The 15,892-nt window shown below is 42.6% G+C and overlaps 1 protein-coding gene across 4 annotated transcripts in view; it reads right to left on the bottom strand.

Moving 5' to 3' along the window:
• Positions 1-15,892, bottom strand: part of LOC118386625 (1-phosphatidylinositol 4,5-bisphosphate phosphodiesterase beta-1-like) — a 345,345-nt gene that overhangs the window by 171,663 nt on the left and 157,790 nt on the right. For all 4 annotated transcript variants that reach the window (XR_008140981.1, XM_052523947.1, XM_052523948.1 and 1 more), the window contains exon 4: positions 1,336-1,476. Coding sequence is in view for 3 of the 4 variants with exons in the window: in XM_052523947.1 (XP_052379907.1) it covers positions 1,336-1,476 (141 nt within the window). In the remaining variant the exon portion in view is untranslated. The remainder of the gene's footprint in view (positions 1-1,335; positions 1,477-15,892) is intronic.

Raw genomic sequence — 15,892 nt, 5'->3', positions numbered from 1 at the left:
GCTCATTTCCAGGCTGAATCACATCCGGCCGTGATTGGGAGTCCCATAGTGCGGCGCACATTTGGCTCAACGTCGTCCGGGTTTGTCCAGGGTAGGCCGTCATTGTAAATGAGAATTTGTTCTTAACCTGTTGAGTGTAAGGGGCAGTATTTTGATGTTTGGATGAACAATGTACCCAAATGAAACTGCCTATTTCTCAGGCCCAGAAACTAGAATATGCATATAATTGATTAGGATAGAAAACACTCTAAAGTTTCCAAAACTGTCAAAATATTGTCTGTGAGTATAACAGAACTGATATTGCAGGTGGAAACCTGAGGAAAATCCAACCCGGAAGTGCTGTTTTTCCTGAAAGCTCTCTGTTCCATTGCCTGCCTTCGCAGGCAATGGAACCAGATTCCTTTTCCTATGGCTTCCACATGGTGGGAACAGTCCTTAGACATAGTTTCAGGCTTTTATTATTTTTTTTATTAGCGAGAAAGATCACACCGCGTCATTGTATGGCTGGGTGCCAGCAGCGTTTTGCATGCGCAACAGTTTGGACCAGATATTTTCTCTCTCTCTCCTATTGAAATAGGAGAGAGAGAAAATATTATCGATTATATATTGTAAAAACAACCTGAGGATTGATTCGAAAAAACGCTTGACATGTTTCTACGAACTTTACGGATACTATTTAGAATTTTCCTCTGCCCGGTCGTGACCGCTCGAGCCTGTGGATTTCTGAACATAACGCGCCAACCAAATGGAAGTATTTTGGATATAAAAATAATCTTTATGGAACAAAAGGAACATTTAATGTGTAACTGGGAGTCTCGTGAGTACAAACATCTGAAGATCATCAAAGGTAAGCGATTCATTTTATTGCTTTTCTTTTCTGACTTTCACGACCAATCTACTTGGCTGCTAGTAATGTTTTGTCTGCTGAGAGAGATGTCCTTACATAAACACTTGGTATGCTTTCGCCGAAAAGCTTTTTTGAAACCTGACACGCCAGGTGGATTAACAACAAGCTAAGCTGTGTTTTGCTATGTTGCACTTGTGATTTCATGAAAATTAAATATTTTTAGTCATTTCATTTGATTTTGGCGCTCTGCAATTCAGCGGATGTTGACAAAAATGATCCCGCTAAAGGCATGGGTGCATCAATAAGTTAACGGACTTGCCTAGTAAAATAAAGGTTAAATATAAATATATATTTCTTTACCCTACCTGGTCAAATTAATATCAACTAAATCAACTATACCCATAATAAATCCTTTATTCATGTTTAATAAACATGTGTACTAAATACCTTATTTATGTTTCATAGAGGTGTTATTAATGTGTATTTACCTTGGCGATCTCCTCCAGGAAGGCCATGAAGTTGAGATATGTGATGTTGACCATGTCTGGTCCGCTCACCACCGTCAGCATCCTGTTCTCCATCTTCCCCACCAGGGTGCTCACGTCCAGAAGCTCTCGCAGCTTCATGTCCTATTTAGATACAGAAACACAATAACACCGCAGGTAAGTAACTTGTCAATTCCACAACAACATAGTTGTAATACTGTATCCATTCCCTCGCCCACATTGTACACATGGCTTCATGCATTTCACACATGCAGTATTACAACCACGGCAGCTCTAGCAGTCTTGAAGCTTCACAACAATCCCCACAATCCACCCTCCCTGATCTTTGACTTTGTGACTCTCTGGAAGTCCAAATCCTGGAAGTATCAGGAAGATATGACTCCCACTATATGGCACCTCTGAAATGACATCAACAACCTAATCAACCAACCAGATCACGATTTGACGTCCTGAGAATGTGGAGCCTGTGGTTGTCTAGGTAACACATTAGACCAATTTGGTCAGAAATTATCAGCTCTTCAAGATGGAAGAGCCACAGAGCTGTGTGTGTGTGTGTGTGTGTGTGTGTGTGTGTGTGTGTGTGTGTGTGTGTGTGTGTGTGTGTGTGTGTGTGTGTGTGTGTGTGTGTGTGTGTGTGTGTGTGTGTGTGTGTGTGTGTGTGTGTGTGTGTGTGTGTGTGTGTGTGTGTGTGTGTGTGTGTGTGGAAGCGCATGCGTGTTGTTGTATCATATCCCAGTATATTCGAGGTGGTTGCTTCTCAAAATGGTTAATGAGGTGAGTTACTGAACGTGTCCCCACAGGCTACAATGCAAAGGGCTCTCAGTTATCGCCATTACACTGCAACAGGAAACATCTGTTTCCCTGTATGAGAGACTGAGTGGCAGGTTTGGGGCAGACATGCTCAGTTAGTCTGACTTCACTGAGGGCGGCTGGCTGAATGACGCAACTGATAAATAAGAGATGACTTTAGGAGCTGACAGAATGGAGATTAGCAACACATTATCATCATCATCGTCATCAGTCCATTGGGACCTGGCGGCTCAGCATCATAGAGCGGCTTCTGGTAGCGTCAGCTATGATGTCACACATAGAAACGCACGCAGTGACTCGCACATTTGAACACACACACACACACACACACACACACACACACACACACACACACACACACACACACACACACACACACACACACACACACACACACACACACACACACACACACACACACACACACACACACACACACACACACACACACTGAGCTGTCACCAACCATTATATTACTTGGGACAGGCTTTATGAAACATTGTCATTAATATTCATGTTATGGCTTAATTTGTTATGAATGTACTGTATATTGTTATGAATGTACTGTATGTTGTTATAAATGTACTGCATGTTGTTATGAATGTACTGCATGTTGTTATGAATGTACTGCATGTTGTTATGAAATGCACAGTATGTTGTTATGAATGTACTGTATGTTGTTATGAATGTACTGTATGTTGTTATAAATGTACTGCATGTTGTTATGAATGTACTGCATGTTGTTATGAATGTACTGTATGTTGTTATAAATGTACTGCATGTTGTTATGAATGTACTGTATGTTGTTATAAATGTACTGCATGTTGTTATGAATGTACTGTATGTTGTTATAAATGTACTGCATGTTGTTATAAATGCACAGTATGTTGTTATGAATGTACTGCATGTTGTTATGAATGTACTGCATGTTGTTATGAATGTACTGCATGTTGTTATGAATGTACTGTATGTTGTTATAAATGTACTGCATGTTGTTATGAATGTACTGTATGTTGTTATAAATGTACTGCATATTGTTATACAATGTACTGCATGTTGTTATGAAATGTACTGTATGTTGTTATAAATGTACTGCATGTTGTTATGAAATTGTCATGCCTTGGTCATTGTATTTTGTGTTTTCGTTATATATTTGTTAGGCCAGGGTGTGACATGGGTTTATTGTGTTGTCGTATTGGGGTTTTTGTAGGCATTGGGATTGTGGTTGATTAGGGGTGTGTCTAGTTTAGGCTGAGCTGCCTGAGGCGGTTCTCAATCAGAGTCAGGTGATTCTTGTTGTCTCTGATGGGGAACCGTATTTAGGTAGCCTGGGTTTCACTGTGTATTTCGTGGGTGATTGTTCCTGTCTCTGTGTAGTTTCACCAGATAGGCTGTAATTAGTTTTCACGTTCCGTTTGTTGTTTTGTATTTGTATAAGTTATTTCATGTATCGCGATTCATTCATTAAAGACATGAGTAACCACCACGCTGCATTTCGGTCCGACTCTCTTTCGACAAACGAAGAACGCCGTTACAGAAATGTACTGCATGTTGTTATGAAATGTACAGTATGTTGTTATAAATGTACTGCATGTTGTTATGAAATGTACTGCATGTTGTTATGAAATGTACAGTATGTTGTTATGAAATGTACAGTATGTTGTTATAAATGTACTGCATGTTGTTATGAAATGTACTGCATGTTGTTATGAATGTACTGCATGGTGTTATGAATGTACTGTATGTTGTTATGAATGTACTGTGTATTTATATGAATGTACTTCATGTTGTTATGAATGTACTGCATGTTGTTATAAATGTACTGCATGTTGTTATGAATGTACTGTATGTTGTTATGAATGTAGTATGTTGTTATGAATGTACTGTGTATTTATATGAATGTACTGCATGTTGTTATGAATGTACTGCATGTTGTTATGAATGTACTGCATGTTGTTATAAATGTACTTCATGTTGTTATGAAATGTAGTATGTTGTTATGAATGTACTGTGTATTTATATGAATGTACTGCATGTTGTTATGAATGTACTGCATGTTGTTATGAATGTACTGCATGTTGTTATGAATGTACTTCATGTTGTTATGAAATGTAGTATGTTGTTATGAATGTACTGTGTATTTATATGAATGTACTGCATGTTGTTATGAATGTACTGCATGTTGTTATGAATGTACTGCATGTTGTTATAAATGTACTTCATGTTGTTATGAAATGTAGTATGTTGTTATGAATGTACTGTGTATTTATATGAATGTACTGCATGTTGTTATGAATGTACTTCATGTTGTTATGAAATGTAGTATGTTGTTATGAATGTACTGTGTATTTATATGAATGTACTGCATGTTGTTATGAATGTACTGCATGTTGTTATGAATGTACTGCATGTTGTTATAAATGTACTTCATGTTGTTATGAAATGTAGTATGTTGTTATGAATGTACTGTGTATTTATATGAATGTACTGCATGTTGTTATGAATGTACTTCATGTTGTTATGAAATGTAGTATGTTGTTATGAATGTACTGTGTATTTATATGAATGTACTGCATGTTGTTATGAATGTGTTATGAATGTACTGCTGGTTGTTATGAATGTACTTCATGTTGTTATGAATGTACTGCTGGTTGTTATGAATGTACTGTGTATTTATATGAATGTACTGCATGTTGTTATGAATGTACTGCTGGTTGTTATGAATGTACTGTGTATTTATATGAATGTACTGCATGTTGTTATGAATGTACTGCTGGTTGTTATGAATGTACTGTGTATTTATATGAATGTACTGCATGTTGTTATGAATGTGTTATGAATGTACTGCATGTTGTTATGAATGTACTGCATGTGGTAAATGTATCTCCTATATTATGTCATCTGTGGATTGACCAGAGGTTGAGAGACACTGGGTCTGTATAGCACCAGAGGTTGAGAGACACTGGGTCTGTATAGCACCAGAGGTTGTGAGACACTGGGTCTGTATAGCACCAGAGGTTGAGAGACACTGGGTCTGTATAGCACCAGAGGTTGTGAGACACTGGGTCTGTATAGCACCAGAGGTTGTGAGACACTGGGTCTGTATAGCACCAGAGGTTGTGAGACACTGGGTCTGTATAGCACCAGAGGTTGAGAGACACTGGGTCTGTATAGCACCAGAGGTTGTGAGACACTGGGTCTGTATAGCACCAGAGGTTGTGAGACACTGGGTCTGTATAGCACCAGAGGTTGTGAGACACTGGGTCTGTATAGCACCAGAGGTTGTGAGACACTGGGTCTGTATAGCACCAGAGGTTGAGAGACACTGGGTCTGTATAGCACCAGAGGTTGTGGAAACCATGCTTTTGTAATAAGTAACCTTTCATGACACTATTCCTATAGGCTTTAGCTCAGTTGGATAACACGGTCGTACCTGTGTTCAATACCCAGTTGCTCACACTTGTATGACCAGTGAAATGGTTTATATGATGCCTCCGCATTCAGTAAAGATGCTGGTCTGCTGCAGTGTAAATACACATTTTACATGACATAGAAACACACAGACAACCTCATCACAATGTAAACCATGTAATGGCAGAGCGACTGGGCTCTGCCTCCAAGGCATCAGAAACAACTAACATGATATTTCTCTCCCCTCTGATATCAGGGCAGCATACAAAGTGGTTCCGCTAGCATAATTATTAACACAACAAAGATAGTCTGTAAAGCATTTTGCCGCGGAAGAAAATGTACCCAATCAAACAAAAAGCATTCGTGCCGTGTCACACTGATAAACATACCCTATATGTCCCTGACGCCCTCCAATCAAATCACCTGGGTGTATATACTGAGCACACACTGTCTGACAAAAATGTAAAACACATACACAGGCACACACACACACACGCACGCACGCACGCACGCACGCACGCACGCACGCACGCACGCACGCACGCACACACACACACACACACACACACACACACACACACACACACACACACACACACACACACACACACACACACACACACACACACACACACAAACACTTAACAAACAATGTCTGAGGAACGACAGCCTTAAAGTTTTTTTGCCAAATACAAAGACAGGCCTTACTTCTTGGAAAGGTTGTCTAATATAGGTTTAATTCCCTACTGATTACTGTAGTGTAAAGAGATGGTTGGAGAAACATCTCATGCCTACAGTCTCTCAGACGTGCTAAGAACAAAGTTCTTCCATTCTTCATGAAGCATATGCCAAAGTTAGATGAGGCTGCATAGAATGTTGTTTCAACTGGATCAAGCCATTATTACTATCATTTTCTGGAATCATCTTGAGGCCATGGCAGACATCCAGAGAAACGTCTTCTGTCTACATGTCCTGTACAGCATACTGATAGATAAAGAGACTTTATACTATATGCAGGTGCTTTGCAGAAATACAGTAAAGTAGCACTCTGCAAATGAATGCAAACCTCATCCTCCACTGAAAGCATCCTAAACAGATTTCTGCCTGTACTATACACAGACAGACACACAGAGGGAGAGTTGTGCTGCACAGCAGTGGGTGGAGACTGGAGACCAGCAAGATCGATAGGCTGAAAAGTGCTGATTTATATGACCAAATCAATCTTGCCGCACTTAGATGTTTAAAATGGTAGCCACGTCATCAATCAGTGGATTGAAAAATCACTTTCAATTTGCTAAAACATAGAACAGCAAAGTGCCCCTAAGGTAGCGATGGGACTCTGATAGATGAGATGAGAAGGCTTTGGTGTTGAGACACATCAAGACGTGTCAGAACATCAAATACATATTTCATTGATGGATTTTTGTTGTTTGAACAGCGGAGCCTTTTGATATTGTTTTGCATGAAACTTGTAGATGGAACAGGATAAGACAAGTTCATTTCCATACCTCTACAGCTGACTGTGTGTTGTTGAGAGAGAGAGAGGAAGAGAGAGAGAGCGAGAGAGAGAGAGGAAGAGAGAGAGAGAGAGAGAGAGAGAGAGAGAGAGAGAGAGAGAGGAGAGAGGGAACAGCCCTGAGATTTAATTTGCGCTGGTGCATTATGGGAGCAGTTGGCGGCGTGCCTGAGGGTCCTGTTGCCGCGGCGATGGGAGATTTAGAGCCAAGTGGGGGGCAGTATTACCCCTTTAAGCCTATGTGTGTGTATTACCCCTTCAAGCCTATTTCTCTGTGTCTGTGTTTGCGAGGAAAAGAGAGAGAGAAAGAGATCGGTGTGTGTTGGGAGGTGTGCCTGAGAATAAGGGAGTCTGTTGCTTACTTTCAGCTGTAGCGTGGGAACACAGTGCTCAGTCATTTTAAATATTCAGTACAGGGGAAGTGGTCCTCTTAGCAGGGTGATGCAGCCTGAAGGGATGGCCTTCCCTGCTCCCTGGACTGTCGCAAACCCTTACCCTTACACACACACACACACACACACACACACACACACACACACACACACACATACGCACGCACGCACGCACGCACGCACGCACGCACGCACACACACACACACACACACACACACACACACACACACACACACACACACACACACACACACACACACACACACACACACACACACACACACACACACACACACACACACACAGCTCACACACACACACAGCTCTGTTTTACTTGATTCCAATTCAAAATCCTATTTCCCGTAACACCAAACCCTAAACCTAAACCTAACCCTAACCTTAACTCTAACCTTAACACCTAATCCTGATTCTAACCCTAGCCCTAATTGTATTCCCCTAAACCTTAAATTTAACCCAGAAGCCTAAAATAGCCTTTTTCCTTTTGGGGGCCGGCAAAATGTCATGACTTTTCCTTGTTTTACTTCTGGTCCCCACAAGGATAGTAAAACCAAACACACACACGACCACCACACATATACAAAAAACACACACTCATACAGACACGTTTGTCTCTGCCCAGGCGCAAACAGAAGCCTGCCTGCCCACTGACACACACAGTTCTGAGCATCAAAACACAGAGAGAGAGAGAGAGTGTCTGTCTGCAAGCAGTCTTCTGACCTTGTCCTTCTCCTGACTCCTGTTCTCATACTTGACGATCCCAAACATCTATCAGTTTCTCTACTCCTCATCTGATGATACCTTTACTTTCCCTCATTATCCATTTATCCACCGCCAGGTACGTGGCTACAGCGACTACATCTGCTCACCTCCAGACCTCATACAGCTGACCTCTTCTCTTCACACTGAGTCTCTTTAATGGTAGTTCATTATAAGAACAACATCAGAATTCACCGGAGCGTGAAGGTATCTGAGTTCTAGAAGTAAGAGTTCTAGAAGTCATTGAAGAAGAAACTCCAACACACCAGATTTCTTGTACGATCCACCATGTGGATCTCAAACTAAAGTTTGGGTCAAAACCCCTCAAAGTTTACTTGAAGGTTTTAGACCAGGAACTATTGACCCAAACATTGTTTTGAAGAATGTCAAGTGTGCTGGAGTTTCTTTGAGTTTTTACTCCTCTTTGCACCCAGGTGAAACTAGCCTGGTCCCAGACCTGTTTGTGCTTTTGCCAACTCTGTCGCTGTCCATGTCAAGCTGAGTGACAAGGAATCGGCATGATAGCACCAAACGACTGGCACTCTGGCTAAGCAGGAGCAACATGCAACTATGTTTTAAGAATTGTGTAATTGTCATGTCCTAGCAGCAGTCCTGCAGGTGGCTAGCCTTGTTGACTAGTGGAGCGGCAAGATGGTGTGATGGGACAGAAAACACCTGGAGTAGATGGAGATGAATTATGGGTAAATCATTCCCAAGTGTAAGAGATGTCCAGCAAAGACAAGAAGACTGGTCTCGACACCAGTGTAACAGATGTGATCGTACTTCATAACTCTCTTTGAGTTGATAACTCTTTGAGTTTTTAAATAAAGGACTGTCAAGTCAGCGATCCCCGTTGATTTGTGTTTATTCTGTCAATAGATTATTATTGACATTTTTTAATTGAAACTTTATTTAACTAGGCAAGTCAGTTAAGAACAAATTCTTGTTTCCAATGACAGCCTACCCTGTATGTTGATGGCTGTACATTTGTGATTCGTCATTTGCATTTCAATATCAGACTGCATTTTGTAATCAAACATAACAATGGCAAAAATAGTACAAAATACAATACTGGTACCTGACGATAGAAACAAGGAAACACATTAGATGTGCTTCCTTTTGTGCTTCCTTGGCTGGGGTAGGTTGTCATTGTAAATAAGAATTTGTTCTTTAAAAAAAAAGAAATATTTCACCTTTAATTAACCAGGTAGTCTAGTTGAGAACAAGTTCTCATTTGCAACTGCGACCCGGCCAAGATAAAGCATAGCAGTGTGAACAGACAACACAGAGTTACACATGGAGTAAACAATTAACAAGTCAATAACACAGTAGAAAAAAGAGAGTCTATATACATTGTGTGCAAAAGGCATGAGGAGGTAGGCAAATAATTACAATTTTGCAGATTAACACTGGAGTGATAAATGATCAGATGGTCATGTACAGGTAGAGATATTGGTGTGCAAAAGAGCAGAAAAGTAAATAAATATAAACAGTATGGGGATGAGGTAGGTAAAATTGGGTGGGCTATTTACCAATAGACTATGTACAGCTGCAGCGATCGGTTAGCTGCTCAGATAGCAGATGTTTGAAGTCGGTGAGGGAGATAAAAGTCTCCAACTTCAGCGATTTTTGCAATTCGTTCCAGTCACAGGCAGCAGAGAACTGGAACGAAAGGCGGCCAAATGAGGTGTTGGCTTTAGGGATGATCAGTGAGATACACCTGCTGGAGCGCGTGCTACGGGTGGGTGTTGCCATCGTGACCAGTGAACTGAGATAAGGCGGAGCTTTACATAGCATGGACTTGTAGATGTCCAGGTTTTGCAGCTCTTTCAGAACATCTGCTATCTGGATTTGGGTAAAGGAGAACCTGGAGAGGCTTGGGCGAGTAGCTGCGGGGAGGGCGGAGCTGTTGGCTGAGGTTGGAGTAGCCAGGAGGAAGGCATGGCCAGCCGTTGAGAAATGCTTGTTGAAGTTTTCGATAATCATGGATTTATCGGTGGTGACCGTGTTACCTAGCCTCAGTGCAGTGGGCAGCTGGGAGGAGGTGCTCTTGTTCTCCATGGACTCAGAACTTTTTGGAGTTGGAGCTACAGGATGCAAACTTCTGCCTGAAGAAGCTGGCCTTTGCTTTCCTGACTGACTGCGTGTATTGGTTCCTGACTTCCCTGAACAGTTGCATATCGCGGGGACTATTCGATGCTATTGCAGTCCGCCACAGGATGTTTTTGTGCTGGTCGAGGGCAGTCAGGTCTGGAGTGAACCAAGAGCTATATCTGTTCTTAGTTCTGCATTTCTTGAACGGAGCATGCTTATCTAAAATGGTGGGGAAGTTACTTTTAACTGACTTGCGCAGTTAAATCAAGGTTCAATATTAAAAAAAAAATGTAATGTGCAAGACAACAGTATATTTATGGCTGTAGACTCGTGATTTGTCTGAAAAGAACTGTGAATTAGCAGGAGCTAATGTGACCATTACATCTCAAGCATGGTAGCTAACTGGCTCGTCCCAGGAAGCCCCAATATCTAACAGGTGCCGTACACATACAGTACCTTCAGAAAGTATTCACACCCTGTCACGCCCTGGTCGAAGTATTTTGTGTTTATCTTCATTTATTTGGTCAGGCCAGGGTGTGACATGGGTTTTTGTATGTGGTGTGTATGGAGTGGGATTGTAGCTTAGTGGGGTGTTCTAGGTAAAGTCTATGGCTGTCTGAAGTGGTTCTCAATCAGAGGCAGGTGTTTATCGTTGTCTCTGATTGGGAACCATATTTAGGCAGCCATATTCTTTGGTTGTGTTGTGGGTGATTGTCCTTAGTGTCCTCTGATGTCCTTGTTCTGTGTTAGTTTACACAAAGTATAGGCTGTTTCGGTTTTCGTTCCGTTTATTGTTTTTGTAGTGTTTGTGTTTATTCGTGTTTACGTTGTGTATTAAACATGGGTCGCAATCTACACGCTGCAGTTTGGTCCGACTCTCCTTCACCACATGAAAACCGTTACACACCCCTTGACTTTTTACACATTTTGCTTTGTTACAGCCTCATTTTAAAAGGGATTACATTTATATTTTTTGTCAGTGGTCTATACACAATACCCCATAATGTCAAAGTGGAATTATGTTTTTAGACATTTTTACAAATTAATTAAAAATAAAAACCAACACTCTGTACCCCACAGAGTGAGTCAGGCAGTGATTTTCAAACACAGATGAAACCACAAAGACCTGGGAGGTTTTCCATTGCCACACAGACCTGGGAGGTTTTCAATGCCACAAAGACCTGGGAGGTTTTCCAATGCCACAAAGACCTGGGAGGTTTTCAATGCCACAAAGACCTGGGAGGTTTCCCAATGCCACAAAGACCTGGGAGGTTTTCAATGCCACAAAGACCTGGGAGGTTTTCCAATGCCACAAAGACCTGGGAGGTTTTCAATGCCACAAAGACCTGGGAGGTTTTCCAATGCCACAAAGACCTGGGAGGTTTTCCAATGCCACAAAGAGCTGGGAGGTTTTCCAATGCCACAAAGACCTGGGAGGTTTTCAATGCCACAAAGATCTGGGAGGTTTTCCAATGCCACAAAGACCTGGGAGGTTTTCAATGCCACAAAGACCTGGGAGATTTTTCCAATGCCACAAAGACCTGGGAGGTTTTCCAATGCCACAAAGACCTGGGAGGTTTTCCAATGCCACAAAGACCTGGGAGGTTTTCAATGCCACAAAGACCTGGGAGGATTTCCAATGCCACAAAGACCTGGGAGGTTTTCAATGCCACAAAGACCTGGGAGGTTTTCCAATGCCACAAAGACCTGGGAGGTTTTCCAATGCCACAAAGACCTGGGAGGTTTTCCAATGCCACAAAGACCTGGGAGGTTTTCCAATGCCACAAAGACCAGGGAGATTTTCCAATGCCACAAAGACCTGGGAGATTTTCCAATGCCACAAAGACCAGGGAGGTTTTCCAATGCTACAAAGACCAGGGAGGTTTTCCAATGCCACAAAGACCTGGGAGGATTTTCCAATGCCACAAAGACCAGGGAGGTTTTCTAATGCCACAAAGACCTGGGAGGTTTTCCAATGCCACAAAGACCAGGGAGGTTTTCCAATGCCACAAAGACCAGGGAGGTTTTCCAATGCCACAAAGACCAGGGAGGTTTTCCAATGCCACAAAGACCAGGGAGGTTTTCTAATGCCACAAAGACCAGGGAGGTTTTCCAATGCCACAAAGACCTGGGAGGTTTTCCAATGCCACAAAGACCTGGGAGGTTTTCCAATGCCACAAAGACCTGGGAGGTTTTCCAATGCCACAAAGACCTGGGAGGTTTTCCAATGCCACAAAGACCTGGGAGGTTTTCCAATGCCACAAAGACCTGGGAGGTTTTCCAATGCCACAAAGACCAGGGAGGGTTTCCAATGCCACAAAGACCTGGGAGGTTTTCCAATGCCACAAAGACCAGGGAGATTTTCCAATGCCACAAAGACCAGGGAGGTTTTCCAATGCCACAAAGACCAGGGAGGTTTTCCAATGCCACAAAGACCAGGGAGGTTTTCCAATGCCACAAAGACCAGGGAGGTTTTCCAATGCCACAAAGACCTGGGAGGTTTTCCAATGCCACAAAGACCAGGGAGGTTTTCCAATGCCACAAAGACCTGGGAGGTTTTCAATGCCACAAAGACCTGGGAGGTTTTTCAATGCCACAAAGACCAGGGAGATTTTCCAATGCCACAAAGACCAGGGAGGTTTTCCAATGCCACAAAGACCTGGGAGGTTTTCCAATGCCACAAAGACCAGGGAGGTTTTCTAATGCCACAAAGACCTGGGAGGTTTTCCAATGCCACAAAGACCAGGGAGGTTTTCCAATGCCACAAAGACCAGGGAGGTTTTCCAATGCCACAAAGACCAGGGAGATTTTCCAATGCCACAAAGACCAGGGAGGTTTTCCAATGCCACAAAGACCAGGGAGGTTTTCCAATGCCACAAAGACCTGGGAGGTTTTCCAATGCCACAAAGACCTGGGAGGTTTTCCAATGCCACAAAGACCAGGGAGGTTTTCCAATACCACAAAGACCAGGGAGGTTTTCCAATGCCACAAAGACCAGGGAGGTTTTCCAATGCCACAAAGAAGGGCACATATTGGTAGATGGATAAATAAATAAAATCAGACATTGAATATCCCTTTGAGCATGGTGAAGTTATTCATTACACTTGGATGGTGTATCAATACACCCAGTCACTACAAAGATACAGGCATCCTTCCTAACTCAGTTGCTAGAAAGAAAGAAAACCTCTCAGGGATTTCACCATGAGGCCAATGGTGACTTTAAAACAGTTACAGAGTTTAATGCCTGTGATAGGAGAAAACTGAGGATGGATCAACAACTCTGTAGTTACTCCATCCACAATACTAACCTAATTGACAGAGTGAAAAGAACGAAGCCTGTAGAGACTAAAAATATTCCAAAACATGCATCCTGTAATACTGCAAAAAATAGCCATTCACTTTTTTCACTTTTTCACAATTCCTTTATTTGACTCCATCCCTTCATACTTGACTCCTTTATTTGACTCCATCCCTTCATATTTGACTCCTTTACTTCACTCCATCCCTTCATATTTGACTCCTTTACTTCACTCCATCCCTTCATATTTGATTACTTTACTTCACTCCATCCCTTCATATTTGACTCCTTTATTTGACTCCATCCCTTCATATTTGATTCCTTTACTTCACTCCATCCCTTCATATTTGACTCCTTTACTTCACTCCATCCCTTCATATTTGATTCCTTTACTTCACTCCATCCCTTCATATTTGACTCCTTTACTTCACTCCATCCCTTCATATTTGACTCCTTTACTTCACTCCATCCCTTCATATTTGACTCCTTTACTTCACTCCATCCCTTCATATTTGATTCCTTTACTTCACTCCATCCCTTCATATTTGACTCCTTTACTTCACTCCATCCCTTCATATTTGATTCCTTTACTTCACTCCATCCCTTCATATTTGACTCCTTTACTTCACTCCATCCCTTCATATTTGACTCCTTTACTTCACTCCATCCCTTCATATTTGACTCCTTTACTTCACTCCATCCCTTCATATTTGATTCCTTTACATCATTCCATCCCTTGGTAGTGCAGTGGTTCATTAAGAAGGTCATGCTGCATCTGCGGAGCCTGTTTTGAGACCAGCCTTCCTCCCTCAGCCTGCTCCATTTCCCGCAAACGACACCCCTAATAATCAGACACACCACACACACACACACACACACACACACACACACACACACACACACACACACACACACACACACACACACACACACACACACACACACACACACACACACACACACACACACACACACACACACACACACACACACAACAATATGCAGCTCCTGTCACTTTCAAACACTCTGGAAAGTATACAGGCATGCATTAATAATTGTAATGGATTAGATTGATGGGATACTTCTTCAGATGCTCAAAGTGCTTTACATAGTAACGGGGCTCCCAATGTGTGGAACCAGCCTAGAGTGCAGAGTTCCTTCAAACCTCAAGAGTCAATCTCAAGCGTGATTCTCCATTAATGTTGAGTCCAATAAATCTTGAGACTTTTGTAACTAATTAGTTGTTAATCCTTTGTTGTGAAGGGTGTGTGTGTGTGTGGGGGTTGGGTGCAATGAGATCAATAACTCATTGAGACGTTGGCTACCGTCCGTTTGTTGGGAATCCTTTCAATAAGATCGGTACAGCATTTGTCAATAGAGCTCCCCTCAGATTGACTGGGCTTAACTGATAATCAGTCCAGCAAGATTAGGAAATGAATCAAACTGTCAGATCGGAGGAAGCAAATGATTCCCTGCATAAATCACTGCAATCCTTTAGGATTCTTGCTAATGGTGTAGCTAGTAGTGAGAGTATTAAGAGATTGAAAGAAAAACAACTGTGTGAGTATGTGGGGGAGTGCGTTGGTGTATATGTGAGTGTGTGGGGGGTGCGTTGGTGTATATGTGAGTGTGTGGGGGAGTGCGTTGGTGTATATGTGAGTGTGTGGGGAGTGCGTTGGTGTATATGTGAGTGTGTGGGGGTGGGTTGGTGTATATGTGAGTGTGTGGGGGGTGGGTTGGTGTATATGTGAGTGTGTGGGGGGTGGGTTGGTGTATATGTGAGTGTGTGGGGGAGTGCGTTGGTGTATATGTGAGTGTGTGGGGGTGGGTTGGTGTATATGTGAGTGTGTGGGGGGTGGGTTGGTGTATATGTGAGTGTGTGGGGGGTGGGTTGGTGTATATGTGAGTGTGTGGGGGTGGGTTGGTGTATATGTGAGTGTGTGGGGGGTGGGTTGGTGTATATGTGAGTGTGTGGGGGGTGGGTTGGTGTATATGTGAGTGTGTGGGGGGTGGGTTGGTGTATATGTGAGTGTGTGGGGGTGGGTTGGTGTATATGTGAGTGTGTGGGGGGTGGGTTGGTGTATATGTGAGTGTGTGGGGGTGGGTTGGTGTATATGTGAGTGTGTGGGGGTGGGTTGGTGTATATGTGAGTGTGTGGGGGTGGGTTGGTGTATATGTGAGTGTGTGGGGGTGGGTTGGTGTATATGTGAGTGTGTGGGGGGTGGGTTGGTGTATATGTG

Source organism: Oncorhynchus keta, chromosome 8 (assembly GCF_023373465.1).
Source record: "Oncorhynchus keta strain PuntledgeMale-10-30-2019 chromosome 8, Oket_V2, whole genome shotgun sequence".
In the NCBI taxonomy this organism is placed as follows: Eukaryota; Metazoa; Chordata; class Actinopteri; order Salmoniformes; family Salmonidae; genus Oncorhynchus; species Oncorhynchus keta.
The sequence above is the reverse complement of the archived record's forward strand: the minus strand, read 5'-3'. Positions and strand labels throughout refer to the sequence as shown.